The sequence below is a fragment of the Protobothrops mucrosquamatus genome, unplaced genomic scaffold (genome assembly GCF_001527695.2).
Source record: "Protobothrops mucrosquamatus isolate PMUCROS unplaced genomic scaffold, P.Mucros_1.0 scaffold702, whole genome shotgun sequence".
NCBI lineage: Eukaryota > Metazoa > Chordata > Lepidosauria > Squamata > Viperidae > Protobothrops > Protobothrops mucrosquamatus.
In genome coordinates this window covers 337,045-357,455 of record NW_015386984.1, presented here as the reverse complement: position 1 = coordinate 357,455, position 20,411 = coordinate 337,045, and the positions used below count along the sequence as shown (strand labels likewise).

The window sequence follows — 20,411 nt, the reverse complement described above, 5'->3', positions numbered from 1 at the left end:
ACTGTATTTACTACCTAATTAAAACTATGTGATCTTTATACAGCATTTGCTTGCAGTCTCTTTGAATTACAAAAGTACTCACCACTGTCCTTGCCCTTCACAAATGCTTCCCATTCTCTGAACCATTGCATACTGATGCAATAGAATATAGATGGAGATTCCTCCTCTTGGAATGCTCTATTCAACTGAGAGACAGAGAAAAAAATTCTAAAAGCAGATGTTAACAACCCTAACATAGCTGTCTCAGATTCACAGTTACTGTCCTCAAAACTCTCCAAAATTACAAATAGTAAATGCATATTCAAAATTAAATGCTTAAAAAGTGTTGGATCAATGTTCCTATTGTGATTTAGAAAAAGAAAAGTTATTGAGATGAATAAAAGAAAACCATATCTCTACATAGTGCCTGCTAATGTATCTATATACTTCTAAACCTCATCGTTCCTGTAACCTTCAACTGAGTGAAACGGTGCATCGTAAGGCAACAAATTTTGAACCAAGGTACCTCAAATGGGCTAGCTTACAGAAAGCATCCAAAATCCAGAGGCTACGACATCCATGGAATAGAAATTTTGCAAATTTTATGAAATATGTTATGACATAACAATCATAAAACAGTTTATGGCATATACAAAATGTCATAAAACATTTCCCTTGTTGATGTTTAGCTCTGGTATACAGCTCAACATGGGCTATTTTTTAGGCAGATAAATTTCTGAAGGTATCTCAACTTTTCCAATGAAGGCAGTACATTAGGAGCTCTGTCACTGTTGAAAGCATTGAGGAACCTAGTAAGGAGATATTTCTGGAAGGACGGTCCAGCTAATCAAGGGTTGCCAATTACACTACAAAACCCCTATGTGTAATCTTTAACTGGGTGAAACAGTGCATCATAGAGCAACGGTTTTTGAATCAAAGTATCTCAAATGGCCTAACCTAAGGGATGTGTCCAAAATCTGGAACTGAAGTTTAACAAATTTTGAAAAACATTTTATGACATAAAAATTACCATAAAACATTTTATGATATAATACATTTCCTGTGGTCAATTCCTGATGTTTGACTGTGCTATACAATTCTACATGGGCTACTTTCAAGGCAGATGCTTCCATGAATATCTGCTGAATTTTAAAGAAGGAAATAATCTCTGAAACAATGACTCAATGGTCAAGGATTGTCTAGTTACCATTAAAACTTAGGGTAGTGGTGGCGAACCTGTGGCACGCAGAGCCCTCTCTGTGGGCACATGCGCCGTCGGCCCAATCCTAGGCCTTTAGCTGGGTTTTATAAAACCTTTTCGCTTTAGGCCTCCGCCGCCATGTGCAAAAAAAAAAGGTTCAATCAATTTTAACTTCTTGCGGGGAAAAAAAAGATCTCGCAAAGTTGGAATTGATTGATTGACATTTTTAGTTCCCCCCAGTCTGCCATTACCACCACAGCCACGCCCACCCAATGGGCCACACCCACCCAATGGGCCACTCCCACCCGGCACCCGACAATACATAAGTGGGTTTTGGGTTGCAGTTTGGGCACTCAGTCTCTAAAAGGTTCGCCATCACTGACTTAGGGTATACAATGTTGCTTAACAGTTCACCAACTCTTTAAATTTCTGCATAAATATGACCTAAAATCTGTTCTCCATACAAGTGCTAAAATTAGATAAAGAAAAATACTGAAAATTCAAAAGGGTTCACAAACTTTTAAGCACCATTGTATAAGCTCTAATAATATTATACTTAAAAATGTATTATTGAAAACAAATGGATTATATACATCTTTAAAAAATCTTCAGCTCCTGAAATTTTCATACTGTTGCTTTTACATATCGTGTGTAATGCTTCCTCATATAATAACTATTTCCTTTTCAATTAGAAGCTGTTCTTCACAGATTGTAAATCAAATATTCTATGATTTTTTCTCAGTTCTGAAATTCTATTATGACATGCCAAAATGGGATGCTAAGAAAATATGAAACTTTACATTTTTATTATCAAGAGTAATTATGAATCATTTTGAATAATTTCAAAATATTAAGCTTGGTTTGGATGTTCACTTTCTATTTGCAATGGAACTTTGTCCTTTGATGGGTCCTACTAGTGAAAGAACTGGGGTAGAATATGTATTTTATTTTCCCTTTTCAAGTCCATATCTCACTGCATTGTTTTGAAGAAGCACTCAAACTGTTTGGGGACAAAGAAAATGTATGAAATTAATAAAAATGTTGTTTATGTAGCTCACAATGTATCAAGATAAAAGCTATTAATTTAAATATTTGTAACTCAAACAAATATAATTTAACAAGATAGAAAAAACATATTTACCCGAATAAACATTTCCAGTTCTGTCTTCCGTCTTTTTTCTATTTTTTCTGTTTCCATTTGACATGTATAACATACATACAGATGATTAACTGCTGGTCCTCCACCATACCTGTAATAATAAATTATTAAATAAATCCCCATATTCTTTAGGTTTTATAGAATCAAACACTATACTTAGGAAACTCGTTTTTTGTTCATATTTTTTTAATTTTAGTAAAAATAAGCTACACATCTCTGAATTAGTTGTGCACGGTATATCTATTATTCCCAAACTAGTTCTATCAAAATGTGAATGTCCTTTTTTACACCTAACTTAGAAATAAGGGTGGTTCTACTGTTCACTTTTGTCCAGATCATGTACACAACAATATTGCTTATTTTTATTCTATTTTCTAATACATTTTTCATTGTACTGTTTCTTTGTGGCTTCAGAATCTTTGATTTGTTATACATATTTTGACCAAAAAAGTTTGAAACATAATAAATTATTTTATAGTAGTTTTTGTCCTACTTTGCTAATATACTATTTTTTTAAAAAAAAGAAAATCTCCAAATGCAATTAAGTGATGCATTTTAAAGAAAACCTAGCCATTCAACGATAGATCAAAGCTTAAATTAAACTACAGTGAAATAAATCTAAACACTTACTGGGGATAGAAATGTTATTCTATTGAAAACAGCAACACTAAACTAATGCAACTATAATACCTAATCACATCATTCTATTCACAGATTGCTGTTTGAACTGTCAGATGTCTTTGTATTTAGAAACAAAGTGAAATTAATTGGTTTTTTTCTTTCCCTAGTCCTGAATCATCCTTGTCTCATGCCCATCCACACACTATCTGATGGGTAGTAGAGGAGGATGCATTCAAGAGAATAAATGAAAACAGTAAATCTGCCTTCTGTTTATAGATGCTTTGCTGGATTAAAGAGGCTTAGAAAGTGCCAGTCCACCAAAGGATTCAGTATAATGTTCTATAGTACACTATATGCAGATTTTACAATTACCATCTCTTTGATAATGTTCAGGCATCAAATGTAATCTGTTTCACGATTAAAAGTTTACCTGCTGTACAAATTATCCCATATGTTCTGAGGAAGCATTACAACCAGATCTTCTATAAAAGAAGCTTTGTATGGAGGAACTCCTATGGAAAAATAGTTTTAAAAAATTAAATATGATTTACTTAAAGGGGAGTAGAAACCTTCAAGTAATACAGTTTGTCAGCAGCAGCAAAAGTATAAAACATCTTTGAGTGAAAGAAACAACCTCCCACTGTTTTATATTAAAGCTAATATATTAGCTACCGTGTCTTTCTAAAGATGAATATTGGGACGTCCGGTCCTGCACTGTAGTGACTGCTCGCGAGCTTGCGGACCGCCGCATCCCCACGGCTAATTTTTGTCCTGCCTGGAGACCCTAATGGGTCCAAGCCGCCCCAGAGAGCCGGTGAAGAAAGAAGGGTGCCCTGGCGACTCTGGAATGACGGCCGTCGTTCCCTTCGTCTTGGGCAAAGCCTTCTAACCCGACAAGAGAAAGGCTGTATTTCACCGATCAGCCCAAGCTACTTGCAACCAAAGTCCAAAAGAACTAACCAGCACAACAGTAAACAGCGTGCTTGAAACTGGGTGAGGAATCTGATTTTTCCTTTTCTATTCTACACTTAATATCCTGGAAAAGATCCCCAAGATGCAAAATACCTCCGAAAGTGAAGGAGGGATACTTCCACCCCACCCTTATACTAACGGAAGCAGCGAATTAAAATTTCCATGGAGGATCAAAATATATGGTAGTGAAATAAATTTATAAACTTGAAAGCTAAAAATTAACTTTGGACAAGTTTAAAATTGTTGAATGGTTAAGACTCTCATTTTAAAGACCATTGTTCATATTGAAAACTAAATAGATGCTGACACCTAGTGGTGGATGAAGATTATTACAGATGATTTCCATAGAGAACTTGCCAAAACCTGGGAAAAGCTAATCTGTGTTTGTGACCTTCAAAGCTTTAATAACAAAGAACAGCTGTGACAAAAAAGACAACAATCTGAGCTGCAGACAAAAAGAGAATTATAAATTTTAGAAAAAAAAAAATCTTTTTTGAACTCTTTGGATTACAAATATCTATTTAACCGGGACTCTAAAGCTATTTGCAGATAAGAAGGAAAACTTCAGCTTTTGGCCATCATGAATCAGAGACATGTAGATAGAATACACCAAGAAAACATAAATACCTCTCAGGAGGAGATATATAGTATACTGCAATTAATTCAAATAACACTGAGTTCAGATCACAAAGAAATCCAAAATAAATTTGAAAATATAAATCAATCTATTTCTAAGTTAACTCTACAACAAAAAAACTTCCAGGAAACAACAACAGAGAAGGAGCAGACAAAACAAATAAGTGGACATAAAATTGAAAATAGAGACTCAAAGACGGAACTTAACAAAGCAAGAAAACATGATTTAATCCTAGTGGGGAATTTTTTTTTACAAGAAATGGAAAAAAACAACTCATCCCTTAATACTACAAAATAAATCTGAGGACAAAAAAACGGATTGGATAAAATGGAATGTAGAGATTTTGAAAACATCAGAGAGAAAGGAAGTGATAAGAGAAGCAAAGAAGGAGAAAAAGAAAAAGATTTTCAAGATTCATGGAAAGGCAAAAGCCTCATAAAGATACTCTATTCGATTTACTTCTTATACCTACAGCAACAGTCATGAATATATGGGGAAAAATTTTGATTCAGCAAAACACATTGATCAAGAAAGATACTGGTCAAAGGAAAAAGATTAAAGTGAAAATTAAGAATATAGATGATGGGATCTACCAGAGGGAATATATAAAAAAGAAACATTTGTTTGAATATGGTTAAAGAAATAGAAAAGATTCTGAATACATATGTCATTCTAAGAGGGATGAATTCCTTAAATAATACTGTATGCTCCCCCCCCCTTTTTATTTTATTTCTTGATATAAGTAATATAATACTGTTGAAATGGCTTAGATGAAGGAATTTTTTTAGATAATTAAATGTGTTTGAATTTAGGGAAATTATAATGTATAAAAAAGAAAAAAATGTTTTGAATAACAGCTAAAGGATTAGGTGACTAGATATATTAAATGGAATATTTAAAGATTAAATATATTTTTAATTATGGTTAAAAAGAATAAGAAATTTTGGGAATGAATATATATTAGCTTAGTAGGAATATATATTTTAAGTAGTATTTTACTTTTTATGTTTCTTTACTCTTGCTCTCTTTTCCTTTTCTTTACTGTTTTTACCTATTCTTTAAGAAATGTAAAAGTGTTGAGATGGTTTATATGGGAAAAATGGATTTAAATCTTTAAATGTAATTAATTGTTGAGAAAATCTTAACCAGCAAGAATACTTTGAACTTTATGGGAGAAACAAATCTAAATAAGGATTGTAACAGGATATAAGATGAGGCAACCAGAATGATTATATAGAAAAGAAATATTATATTAATGTGATCATTATTTCTAGGAATATTGGGAAAAATCATATATGTAATTTATCAAAATAATAAGAACTGTATTAATTCAAGGTTTGCAAAGAAGACATTTTAGGGAAAAGGGGAAATCAACTAAATGTACTATGTGGATTATGGATTATAGAAACCAATTGTTAATGATTTTAATTTACAAATGTAAACCCAGCAAGTACACTGTTTACCAACTATTAAGTGATTTATATTTTTAAAAATCAATAAAATATATGCAAAAAAAACAAATATTGGGATTTACGTTCTTCTAAATTTGTTAACTGTGGTTAAAAGATGGTACATAAAAACAATCAAAAGCAAAACTATTTCATGAACATTTTTTGACAACAATTTAAGTTAAAAATAGAGAACGCCAAATTTGTGACTGAAAATCAAAGCCTTATTTCCATCAATCAATAAAAAGCAAATTCTACTTTTACCCTGACAATAAATTTAATGATTCTGAATGTAGGCATCCTTGCAGTTTGTTTTGTATAACTGACCAAAATTATTAATTAAATTTCTAAATTTTGTTAATATTGCATATCACATTGTGGAATTCAAGAAAAATGACAATCTTTACTAACAAAGGACCAAATTAAGCTGACTGATAATCTTGAATTTCTAATTTAAATTGATCTTTCTGAAGGTTGGGATAATTTTGTTTCTAAACAATTAAAGTAAATTCTTAATGTAAGAATTATTAAAAAGCAAAATGCATCTTTTCCCACCCCATTTTACTATGCAGTCAAATTTATAATTCTGAGTTTCTATCCCACAGATAGATGCAATCTAATTTATCTTACTACAGAATTAAACTGTAACCTAACAAGTCACAAGTAGTAATTAAGGACATATATATTTTTTACTTTCAACTAGTAAGTTATCCAAAGTTTATGTCTGTCATTCTAATAGTGACACAGTTAGCTTTACATTTGAAGAAATGGATTCCACATAAGAAAAAATCAGGCTGTCATCTTCTGGATAATCAAAAAAACAAATTGACTACAGAGTGATATTCTCATTTAACAGAATAAAAATTCCAATTAAAAGATGTAAGGACAAAAATACACAGGATGGCAAAAATAATGGTCAAAACCTCAAGCTACAGAAAGCAGTAGGATTTATTGTTCCAGATAATGAAAAGTTATCTTCATAGGAGAATAGTTTTATATGATTGCAGTCTCACCTCCATGTATGCAGAGAAAATCATTATTTGAAATAGGTCCTGGTTCAGCAAAAGTTCTAAATTTATTCAGCCATAAACGTGAAATATAAAATTGAAGGAGGCTTGGTTCCATAACATTAAGGCTTGACACTCTCTCTCTCTCTTTTTTAGCTTCTTCGTTACTTTTTCTTTTGAAAAGACACAATATTAACATTAGTTAATATGTATGCTGTTTTGAAATGAATACTGTTAACAACAAGTAATCTCTACATGTTGATGATTAAAAGGACCTCATCCAAGTTTGAGTTGAAATAAACCAAGAATCCTTTTTAGATCTGTATTACCGTACTTTGTTTGACTAAAAATATTAACTTTAAGACAGCTAAAGTCAATATTGGATACTATGTGTTAATTTTCAATTTATAAAAGCAAAGGTACTTCAAATCTTGATATATTCCAAATATCTGAGTTAAGCTGAACTCTTAAGAACCAGAGAAAAACATATTAAAACAGATTTGCAGTACTGTCTCCCTTCTTTTTCTTCCTGTGAGAGCATCGACTAAGCAAAACTCTACTCAAATGATGCTTTCGCTGACAATGACAACCTCTGCATCTAATCACTGTTGTGTAACTTCACACTTGCTTTCTCACCTGTAGAAGAGAACATAAGCTTCTGAATTTTGGACAGTTGATTCTGTTACTTCTGTGACACTTTGATCATCAAACTCATACCATCGATTATTTAAATTATTTCGACAATAAGCTATATAATGCCCATCTAAATTAAAGAACAAATTAAGAGAATTTTTTGTTTTAAAATTGCAGGAAAAGCAGATTGGTACAGATTAATGTAATAAAATTTTTACATCAGTTGCATAAAATGTAACGTACCGTACGCATAGCCTATGAAAATACTGATTATGTATACTCACTGATTGCAGTTCCATGGTGGCAGATGACAGACAAAAGGTCATATACTGCTATTTGAGCAGGACTATCTTTAGTAAGAAAAGGTTGAAGATCAAGTCCTTCCAAAGGAAAGAATACATGAGTTCCAATTTTTGTGGAAAACATAAGATCGTGTCTGAATCTTTTGAGATGAATACATAAAATCTGCGAAAAACAATTGACAGACTTATTTGATGTTTATCTTTTATTTTAATAGTTAAGCAAGATATTCCTTATTAAACGGCTAATGACTTTTTTATTTCCTCATAGAAAATGAAATTACCACAGAAGCCTTTATTTAATCTCATTATTCTGTAGCACTCTGTAGTTTCTTTAGGGAAGGGGGTAATGAAACCGAATGTCTAAGTCCTTTGTGCAACCCCCAATTTTCCTCCTTTGCTCCCAGTATTTAGTAGTGGGTTGCTTTTACTGCTCCATTTGAAAGTGCTTTATGACCTCAAAATTACATCATGGTTATAATATGATACAGCTATCAATCATCTATATTTGTTCCTCAAACTCCTTGGCAGATATTCTTCATTAGTATTTCTTTTAAGATTATTGATTTGGTTGGGATCCCTGACATGTTACCCAGCACTAATGCAACTTGTGATCTGAAAAATGTTGCGAACAACATGGCAATAACAATTATTATTATGCTTGGCACTTTTCTACACAAACATTGCTAAAGCAAAACTACACTGACATGACATGAAACTTATGTATGTACTGCATATTTTGTTAATGTGTATGGATGTGGGAAGTTCAAATATATCATTTACAAAACAATATTGATGTTTATATTTCCTTAGGAAAAGATATGTTTTAAAAAACCCCAAAATAATTCTAATCTTCTAGAAAACTTTCAAATTGTGGAATTTGTCCAAAAAGTATCACACTGATCCTAAATGATTCTAATACAATTCTTTGTACTCCAAGCTATCAGTAATATTTTATCCTGAATTATTTTAGTTATTAGGTAATTGTCAAGAGCTTGGCAATAATTCAGCTGACCTTTGCTGATCTTAGAAGCTAAGCAGGGTCAACCCTAATTAGTATTAAGATGGGGGACAGCCTGGCAATGGCTAACCACACTTCCAAGAAAATTACATGAATGCAATAGCCAGGAAACAAATTTGACTAGTCTTTAATTCTCAACATTGAACGTCTCTTAAGCACATTAATAATTACATCAGAAGCAAGAAACATTTTCTTATATTTTTAGGTAAGCACAAAAATGTACATTTTTCTATGTTTAATACATGACGATACACATGTTAAAAGCAATCATAGAATTTTAGGATTATTCTCAGTCACCTCAAATACAGCACTTTTCAGTGCAGGCCAAGTTCAAATATCCAAATGAATGACATTAAATTTAAACATGTTAAGTGAACAGCTTAAAATACACTAGTCCTAACTATCTAAAACTGTTCTATAGAATGTAACAATTGGTCCTCAAGACTGATAGAGCTTCAGGTGACTGTTTTGTAAATAACAGTCAGCTGCAGCCTTCCCGTTACCAATGAATCATCTTTCTAGTGCACCCCCTAAGGTTATGAGAAAAAGACTTAGGAAATCTTAGCCATAGCATCACCTGAGGTATAAATGTAAAATACTACACTCTTTCATGAATCTTGCTAACCACTAAAATTGTGGCTGAAAAAAACAACTTTTCGTTGAAGCAGTTACACAGTCTGACAAAATGTAATTCAGGATAGAGACCATAACAACATACAGAAGAAATTGATTTATTTTGACTGTTATCTGCTAAAGTGTTAAAAGATTCATCCTGGAAAATGAAGAAATAGAACTGAATACAAATCATGTTACATGAAGTAATTTGTTGTTATGTTCACACTGTTTATTATAAAAAGGAGGGGAAAAGAACATTTTTATCCAGTAAAGCAAAGCAAAGGACATTACCTCAGGGAAGTGTTGAACTTTGCAGAATTTTACTCCATTTCTTAACCTGAGATAAAGTTCACATTTAATAACATTGTAAAAAATATCGACCACAAAGTTAAAAAAATTCTAATATGCATCTTTACTATTTTAGAAATGCTGACTAGAGAAAAATGGAATGGAATTAGAAATCTACACTTTTTCCCACAGATTTCACAACGATATATAAAATAAACATGATAACTTACTATATAAAAAAATCCAACATATACATTGGTAAAGTACTAAACTCAATAATAAGAATAATAATTGGGTGTAATTCCAAAACATCAGGAGCATCACTTTGACACCAGTCAATTGCAAAAGGCAGCTTTACTTGGAACAGCTTACATTCTACAACGATATCTTTAATATTATTAAATAACATCTGCCTATCCCAGGTCCTTGGGAAGGGCTTAATAGGTGGAGAAAAATACCAAATCCAATCTAAGCATCTGGCTGACTGTGCGACCAACTATAACCTATATCAGTGATGGCGAACCTTTTAGAGACCCAGTGTTCAAACTGCAACCCCAAACCCACTTCTTTATCACCGGGTGCCGGTGGCCGTGGTGGTCATGGCAGACTGGGTGGGCAGGGCCAGGGCAGCAGGGGCCAGTCCCTCACCATCTCTGGGACATGGCACACGTGCCCACAGAGAGGGCTCGGAGTGCCGCCTCTGGCACGCGTGCCATAGGTTCGCCACCACTGACCTATATTAATGACAATGAAATGCCTTTTCTTTCCAACTATTTATTTATTTCCTGCCTTTACAAATAACTGGAGGTGGCAAATATATCCAACACACCTTCCCCCTCCTGTTTTCCCCACAACAACCCTGTGAGATGGGTTGGGCTGAGTGTGTGTGGCAGGCCCAAGGTCACCCAGCTGGCTTTCATGGCCAAAAAGCAGCACTTGAATTCAGTCTCCTGCTTTCTATCCCAGCTGCTAAACCACTAGACCAAACTGGTTCTAATGGAGAATATATGGCTGTAGCTCTGAATTACAAGTTTTAACTCAGAATATAAAGTGGTTTTTTTAGTGTACGTGTTAAGATTTTACTGAATCCTGACTTATTAAGAACAAGTAAGTATGCAGTACCACTGTTGTCATTTGATATCTTTTCAAGGTTGGCCAGGCAAGGAAACAGACTCCTCAAAGACTACTGGACCTCTATTGTGACAGAGTCTAATAACAGACTCTTGAAAGCCTTACAAAATTTCTGTCACCTTCCCCTCTTACACCCTAAAGAATCAGTCAAGGCAATCCTAAGTTTCTTTCTTACTGCCTCTTCCTTTGAAAAGCCAACCTGGCTTTTAAATAATTGTGCTTGTATTCAATTTTTTAAAGTTATTTCTGTACTACTATGCAGTGGCCCAGATAGAACTGGTATCCAGTTCTCATTCATTCAGCAGGTGGCAGCTGTAACCAGGAGCATCTTTGCACAAAGCTTTCTTGTATGCCAATTGTGTTCCTGCCTTGGTCAAGAGGTCCTCACAATCACTCATGAGGCTACTTTTGTGGACTACTCAAGTTACAACTGGTCTAGAATGTAGCCATGCAACTATAGGCACTTATTGTTTTGCTTACATAGCTCTGGTAGGCTTCGCTTTGTAGGTTATTTGTTTAGCTCTTCATAGTTTAGTCTAGTTACCTAAAGGACTGTCTTTCTTCTGTTGTTTCCACTTGACCAGTTAGATCTAAGTGAGTTGATAAGTCCCAGTTGTAAACCAGGGCCTAGGAAACACACCTTCTCAATAGCTGGGTTGTCCTGCAGAACAGCATTCCCCCTAAGTTTCGCATGGCTGCACCCTATTTGGGCTTTCGCAAAGTTGTCAAAACCTGACTCTTCTGACAGGCCCTGAGGCAGGACACAGCAATCAGCTCCCTAGTGGTGGCTGGCTGGGAAAATGTTTGTTTAGTTATTCTTCATTGTTGCATATCTTGCATTTACTGCTGATCCTGCTCTTTTTTAATTTACTTATTATTTTTTGCTTAATAGAAAATAATCTTAGCAGTTAGTTCATATCATGTTGAGGCAGCATACGAGTGGTAAAATATAAAATAAAACAGTAACTGCTAATGTTCAAGCAAGTGGCAAATCTAAATGATTCCTATGCTTAGTCTAAATGATTATATGCATAACTCAGATTAGGCTCTGGCATTTGGCATGAAACCATTCCTGTTTGCTAGAGGCAAATTAATCTTAAGTATCTTTTTATTAGGTTTCAAGGGTGTTTAGGCAGTTTTTCAAGAAAACTTAAGAAGACAATCAATACTTAAAACTATTTTTAAACAAACATTAAATCAGAATGGTTCATACAAAAGGCCTGTTCTTGGCCAACTGAACTGTGCCTGTGTACATTTCATACATACATTACATCATGTTCCTGGTTTCAATAGCTTTATTAATGAAAAAGGTAGAAAAGTATAGAAATTATATATATAAAATGTAGATCACTTACTTTTTACATTTTTCACAACTGTACATATTGTCACCTGCAGACATTGTAAAGAGGGAAGGATAACCATTATTTTAAAACTATAAAATACTTTTCCCCCTTCAACCCACACTAAACCTGTTCGATTTTGCAATACAATAAATTGATCCTAGCATGTTATAAAATACTTATCCTCATGAATTGGAAAATTGTTCTTAATTGAAAATCCAGACTGTGGTTTTAAAGTTATTCTTTTGCAATTATGTTTTCTGAATGTTTGTCCTTGAAAATATTTCTCAATTCAATTTCAACAATAACACTGTGGGGAAAACTCTAATATGCTTTCTGTTCTGTTAAATGTGAAATCCGATTCAAAACAATCAATCACACACAGTAGCTAAATTTGATGTTTGATAAAATATGAATCTCTTACCTTTCAATTCATCTCTGGCAAAAAAGGCAGCAAGACAATCTTGTAAGGTTACTGTTGGACCCCAAAACCAGCTAGGAACACAGGAGACAACAAACCTGAAATATCATCGATAGAAAAACAGCAATTGTTCTGCTGTTATAGCAGAAACATTAGTGCAGAAGAATTATTGGAGTAGTAGAAAGAAAACAACTAACCTTTTGAAATATTCCACAAAAAACGCAATCCAACCTTGAGGAGCATATGCTTCACCACAGGATCCTGCCTTGACAAGAGAGGTCTGATGATTTGCAGAATGCAGCTTAGCAAGATCTTCCTTACCTGGAATAGGTAAAGATAAATCCTGGAAAGTTTCCAGGGTAACTGAAACCTATGGAAAATAAACATAAAGGCTTATTTGTCAATATACATAATCAAATTCTATAATTACATTTGCTTCTTTTAAACTTCTCATAAAACAAAACATAGCAATGCTTATCTGCAATTATACCACTTGATGGGAACTGACATATATTTAAGTTCACTATAAAATTATGCATAAATATAAGTTACAGGTTCACTGTAAAGTATGGATAAATATAAATATGTACATAGATATTGATAACCATTAAAATATAAATAGTGCACAGGATAAAAAAATAAAGAACTATGAACAGGAAAGGGACTAGTCAGAATGTTTGGATAATCTAACTTGAATAATCCAAGAATTGTTTATATATATTATTTTTTAAAAAAAAATTCCACAGAGAAAGTGAGAAATTTTGCATAAGCACTGTAAAACGTACCCGATCACATGTGAGACACTGTACAGAACTTAAAATAGAACCATCAAATATATCTGATATAACACTTCGGTATTTTTTGTTTTTCTTCTTTTTAGAGGAAGACGCAGTTGGAACTAAAAAAGCAAGAAAGCATTACAAAATATTATTTGAACTGTCCAGGGCTAATTAACAGTAATTTCTACATGAATTTTGGGAAGGCAGGCAGCTGACATTGTTTTACTCATTCGTTATAATTCATGTCCATGTAATTATACCCTCTCACCCCAATGGGAATCAATCCACCCCACCGTGCCAGCAGAGAGGGCATGGCATGGGCTCAATCAGTGAGGGAATTCCAGTGGGAGGGGTCCAGGAGAAGAGACCTCTCTACTATGGCCGCTGCCCTTTGTAACATATCCTGAGGTGAGAACTGCACCGATCTTTCTGACCTTCCATAAGGGCCTGAAGTCCTAGTTCTGCCAGTGGGCCTGGGGCCCCAATGGGGGGAGTATCACTCTGGAAGTGATTAATAAATTGAGAGAAGGCCCTACCTCTGTACATGGTCTTTGTGATAATTTTTTAGCATATTTATTGTTGTATCTTATCTTTTTAATGTTTCTGATTTTAATGTTTGTAAGCTGCCAAGATTTGCCTCTGGATAAGATGGGTGGCATACATAAATCCAGTAAATAAATAAAAATAAATAAAATGTCTTCAACTTCAGGGCCAACTGGTCTCAACCATAATTCTGCACAAAAGATGGCAATAACCATAGACTGGGTTTACAAGCAATTTTCATCTGCAATCTGAATTGTCACAGCCAATCCAGTATCTCAGTTTTATACCACAATATTTATATCATTCTACCCCGTGCATGTATCAAAAAGATGATCTCATTTGCAATTCTTTGAGACGCTGCAAGTATATTCTAATAGACATGGAGGGATACAGTGAGAAGAAGTCTCAAAAGTAATGTCAGTGGAAACGCAGCTGGGTTTGGAGAAACAAACAGGCGACTAGTCCTCTATTAGTTGTTAAAATAGCACAAAATATTTGCAGAACTACTTTAGTATATATCTTGCCAAAGTAAGCTTTCGATGGCACTAATCTACCTTGATGTTGAAAAAGCTAAGCAAGACTCAACTAGTATTTGGAGACATTTAAAACAAAATAAAAAGAAAGCAATGGCAAATTATTTCTTTGTTGTAATCAAAGACATATACGTAGAATCTCACTTAAATGTTAGCTTTGGAACAGGAGATAAATTTACAAATGTACAAAATTATTTTTCAATTCAATGCAATAAATCAGAAAATAAAAAAAATTCAATGAGCTTTACTAGAAGTTTGAAAACCCCGCAAAATGAAAGACCGTGATATTATTGGAAAATAGCACTGTATTTAAACAGTGCTTTGACAAACCTAGTAAAATGATGCAACCCCCAAAGGGCAAGCAACAGATAAACAGAAGTTGCAGTTCTAATGCTTAATCCCTAGATAAAAATTGTCTTGCCTTCACTTACATTGTTGCGTTACTTTTATGTTGATTGGAAAAATGGCTGGCAATTACACAAAGTGGACAACTTCCCTTGAGTCAGCTGTAGACTACAAACCAATGTCTCTCAACTTTAAGATATGTGGACTTCAACTCCCAGAATTTTCATGCCAGCTGGGGAATTCTACGAGTTGAAACATCTTAAAATTTCAATTTTCCGCTCTTCAAAATGTATTCCAAACAACTGAAAATAGCCTAAACTCACATCACATACTTTGGTAGCAAAATGGCCAAATAAAAACAGATTTGGATTGTTTGGGGAGGCTGGTAGGACTAAGGATGGAAATGATGGAAACTCTTTTCATTCCCACTTTTTAATAAAATAAAAATGGATTCTGCTATGAAAAGTATGTGCATGGGCATTTGCATACATGTATGTATGTGTGTATTAGAATTAACTCTACAAGAGAAAAAGTTAACTATTTGTTTCCATGCATGAGCTACCTACATAAGTAAATTTATGAAATTTATCAAATCAATGAACAAATGCCCACATTTCCTATTTATGAACATATACTGTAATATACACTATATTCTAGCCTCTTGTACATCTCCCTCGTACAATGAAGGATTTTTTTTCTTTTTCTAACTCAAAAATTATACATTTGAGAGGATATACCTGGAGAAAGCTTTCACTATAAATGTCATGGTAATAGATGAACTATTAAGTGACTTATTAGAGAGACTAAGAATTGCAATAGTGGTGAATATCTGTAGCTCGGGTGTAGGATGAGGGTGAAGGTTCGTTCTCCGAGCTTGTGGGTTGGTTTCCGAACGTTTTGTTACCAGGCTAGGTAACATCTTCAGTGGTGTTTTTGACATACTACAGAATCATTCAGTGTTATCAGAATCACTTGAGTAAGGGCACAGTATGGCACACTAGTAGTTAACAGGTTTTAAAGTAGAAAGGATGCTGCATAATCTTGAAAATACATAACGGAGAAGGCAAATGTTAGGCAAGTTCATGAAATAGACATTTATGTTGTTCCCTAATCTCTCCCAAGCCTCAAGGGTACACATAACAGGAGACAAAGGAAATTAAGAATTAGTTCCATCAGCATGATATCACTATGTAACCCAAAGTAATTTTATGCATGTATGTCTTTTAATCACTTTCAAATAATATTCATACATTCACCTGAATATCTGCTGTGTATTTGTACCTTCACTGTTTCCTGATTATTCAAAAGTTCAGCTGTTTCACGGAAACTGTTTATATCTTTTTCTGTGTCGTCCGTAGAATTTGTTCTATTCATTTTGGTACCCAAGGATCTCTCTTTTCTATAATCTTTAGATGTATTTTCATCCTCCTCAATTAACATTGCATTTTCTGCAGGATCATCTGCCACAGGTTTTGACCAAGGCTCGTTTTCTACCTTATCATCGTTAATACATTGAAAATCTGCAGCTGATGGGCATTTTTCTTCTTCCATTCTCTCTTCAACGTTTGTGGTGCTATTATCTTCTCCTGTAATAACAGTTTCTTTTAACTCTTCATGAAGCAAATCCATTAGACAACGTAGAAATTCCTGGGCATCCTAAAATTTAAAACAGGTAAAATACATATCTGACTAATGTGATAGCTTTAAAAAACACTAATTAGAGTAAATATGTTAACATACTGTACTAGGTGTAACATACTGTTCTGCTTTTAGTTACTTCCATTTTATAATGTGATTTGTAAAAGTATAGGGTTAGATCCAGAGGAGTATGCAGGGAAGAGACAGAGTGGGATTTTTTTCAGTAGCTCCTCTTGCTCATAGAATCTCCCTGGAATGTCTATTTTGCGTATCATGAAAGATTGTGCTATTGCATGAAAGATTTAGACAGAATAATGTCTGAATTTTTCTCCTGCCTGATTTTTGCAAAAGGGCCCTTGACCATCAGAAGATGGGGCAAAAGAAAAGCAACATCACCAAAGTCTATTTCCTTTATACTAGATCTATTACTATAATTAAATCTAAATGTTATATTAATCAGCATTTTGAACATTGAAATGAATTTGTCATTTACGTTATTTTTAAAACAAAAAAATATGGTCCTAGCTCTCTTCCTAGAACTTTCTGAATAGAAAAAAAAAAAAGCTTTCTATTGCAAGGTGTTTATATTACACCACAGTGTAGATATAAAGCCTGAATTAATCAACTTAATTGAATAAAGGAGAAATATTAAAAAAAAAATCCAGCAGTTTGCCAGTACATTCAACATCCATTATTTCTGTTTCACTAGATTATAACTATACCCAGTATCTTTTTTTATGCATATGTTTTACCTGTGTTTTTATTTCTTTGAAGCTTGCAACTGTTTAGCAACAATCATTTTAGTGGCGGAAAAACAGGAAAAACTTACTTGTTGCGAATAGCCTCGAAATGTTGGATTAACTGCTTTAATTCCTTGAAACAAATTTGTGGGGACCACAGCTCCAGGCCTGGAACAAAAAACACTTAGTTTTGTTTACACTTTCTCAAACTGAATAGATTAGAGCAGGGGTCCCCAACCCCTGGTTCATGGACCAATACTGGGCCATGGCATTCCAGCAACTGGTCCACACAAACAAGCAAGGCCCCATCTGTGGGATGCAGGCAGCACACAAAACCACGCATCCTCTGGTCCCCGGAAAAACCTCTCTCCATGGTGCCCAAAAGGTTGGGGACCTCTGGATTAGAGTACTTCAGTGTATCAATGTTCAGTTTAGCAAATCAGGAATATTGAAGCTAGGAAATTGTTAATTTTACTGTGTTAATATATCACAATCATACATAGTCTAACAGGATTTACTTCTATGTAAATATATACAGAATCTACTCTACGGATGGATATGGTTCCACTGGTGAATAGTCAGAGCTGGATGTTGCTTTTAAATATTAATTTTTTGTTTAAAATGCTTTGCTATTTATTAAATCAAAGTATTGATTATTGTTAAACCTAAGAAAATGAATAGGCAGCTATAGTAATAATTGCAAACCGGAATTCTAGTTCATATATTTATTACTAACAAGCATTCCAATGGTGTGTTCCCTTCTATAGAACTGTGAAGTGGAAGGTTATCTTTCAATGTTGAATTTCTCTCCTCCCAACTCTGATATTCTCAAGTTATTTCAGATGACACTCCAATCCTGCAGGATCAGATGTTGGAGGTACATCATGGAATTTGAGGAATAGTGGACAAAATCCATTGTATGAAGAGAAATATGTAATGAAATGTTGGATTTCATTCTTAAGATTGTATGTATTCCATTATTTGGAAAGCATTCACATCTGAAAAATATTATAAACCAGACTGATTTATAAAAAAACACTATCAAAATGAAAGTAACACCATACCTGCTTTTATGCCAGAGTTCTGTTATAAGTTTGTAATAACTTCTGCAAATGGCTGGTTTTTTATCGGTCCGAGCTAAACTCCCACAGTCAAGGAAAAACTGTGTCAATGGGGGGCTGATAAGAAAAAAAAACACAAACTAGTATTTTGAAAGAATGCTACATATATCCATGGTTCTTCAAATTCAACTATCATATAAATTCTTTATCATTAAAAAAGCATTTAATGTTCAATGTAGTCAATAATATTGCTGAATCCTCATGCATCTTTTCAGCATGTTAAGAACAAATCTTCTTGTATGTCATAATCGGTGACAAAAAAGTTACTTTTGCGATTTCAACAGTCAATACTTAAGCAAAATATCTGTTAGATCAAATATATAAATTGTTACTGGAATATAATTCAGGATTGCATGATTAAAGAGATGGAGAATTTAAGCAGGGTAACTGATGTGTAACACATGGCAGGGGTCTCCAACTCCCGGTCCATAGACCAGCATTGGGCCACAGCATGCCAGAAACCAGGCCACGCAAACAAGCAAAGCCCCATCCGTGAGATGCAGGCAGGATGCGAAACCATGCCCCCTCCGGTCTGCGGAATAAAACTCTCTCCACAGAACCAGTCCCTGGTGGCCAAAAGGTTGGAGGCTGCTGACATATGGGAATATCAATAGAAGGTAAATATTAAGTTTACCCTGAATATTACAGAATATTGGAAGACATTTGTTTTTAGTATTATATTAATTCAGCACTGACCGCCAAAATGAATATCTCCTATTTTAAAGAAGTAATGCACAATCAGGTTGGATTGTTCTTCCACATTTGATGCAATTTTACAAAGCTGAACAATTTTAAAATATGATCCTTTCATTTTCTACCAATTGTTTTTCAGTTAAGCATCACCAAGCCTTATATTCTCACAAAATATATTCAATTGGTTTTATATGTAATAATCACTACTAGACACTTTCTAGCAGAAATTATATTCAGTCCCTTCAACAGACAACTGGTAGATTAAGCTTTAGGAATATGTATCAATGTCCAAAAAATCATAACTAAAAAGTTTGATAACAACTTAAATTTGGAAACAATTGATGGACTATAACTCTTCACATAGCTTTCTGCCTTATCTACAATTGGTTTTTTTTCCAATGTAAGGTTTTAAAACTCTAGATTTTAACGTTTACTGCTTCAGATAAATTCCAAAGTCTTGTTTATTACTTTGACTGTAAATCTTAACATTTCAACAACTTTTATCAATTTCTGCTCCGATTCTAGTATCAGATGTTCAAACGTTAAACTATTGTATGATTATATTTGTTCCAATTAAATATGGCTTGTAATTTTTTTAATGTTTTGCAAATTCTTTGTGCAATTTTACAGTTTGTGAATCTTAAATATTCCCTTTTCCCCAATTTCCTTTTTTTATTTTTTTCTGTCTTCACTTCTCCTGTATCTCTAAAAAATAAGTAACAATAAACCTTACAGAATTGACATCTGAAATATATATACTGGATTAATGAAATCAATACAGCTTATTACTGAATATTATCTGCTGAAGCAGAACTTTAGAATTATATCAAAGTAGATTTCAGGTTCTTTTATTTATCCATGAAACAGGAAGTCACTAAAAATCTATGTTCTTACAAATTTCCAAGGAGAAAAGTCTTTCCAAAAATTTTGTTTTCTGTTCATGGAAATCTTCAGAAGCTGGAAAATGTACAGCTAGAAACTTTTAATATAGATTAAAATGTATTTATTCATTTATTAAATGTATATGCTGCCAATCCCATCAATATTATCCTGGGGAGACTGAATGCAACCACATGTTTGCTGGATCCGTGCCCCTCCTGGCTGGTACTGGCGGCTCGGGAGGGTACACGAGCCTGGCTTCAGGGAATTATAAACGCTTCTTTGGGGGAGGGTGCCTTTCCCACGGCCCTTAAAGAGGCGGTGGTGAGGCCCCTCCTTAAGAAGCCTTCCCTGAACCCAGATGTATT

The 20,411-nt window shown here is 33.9% G+C and overlaps 1 protein-coding gene across 1 annotated transcript in view; it reads right to left on the bottom strand.

The window, feature by feature from the left end:
- Positions 1–20,411, bottom strand: part of USP33 (ubiquitin specific peptidase 33) — a 37,172-nt gene that overhangs the window by 3,283 nt on the left and 13,478 nt on the right. Inside the window, exons 8-21 of the mRNA XM_029284536.1 lie at positions 18,415–18,528; positions 17,440–17,518; positions 16,208–16,628; positions 13,558–13,670; positions 12,970–13,142; positions 12,776–12,870; positions 12,367–12,400; positions 9,884–9,929; positions 7,942–8,122; positions 7,661–7,787; positions 7,031–7,197; positions 3,391–3,472; positions 2,322–2,430; positions 83–185 (exon numbers count right to left, since the gene is read on the bottom strand). Coding sequence (XP_029140369.1) covers positions 83–185; positions 2,322–2,430; positions 3,391–3,472; positions 7,031–7,197; positions 7,661–7,787; positions 7,942–8,122; positions 9,884–9,929; positions 12,367–12,400; positions 12,776–12,870; positions 12,970–13,142; positions 13,558–13,670; positions 16,208–16,628; positions 17,440–17,518; positions 18,415–18,528 — 1,844 coding nt within the window. The remainder of the gene's footprint in view (positions 1–82; positions 186–2,321; positions 2,431–3,390; positions 3,473–7,030; positions 7,198–7,660; positions 7,788–7,941; positions 8,123–9,883; positions 9,930–12,366; positions 12,401–12,775; positions 12,871–12,969; positions 13,143–13,557; positions 13,671–16,207; positions 16,629–17,439; positions 17,519–18,414; positions 18,529–20,411) is intronic.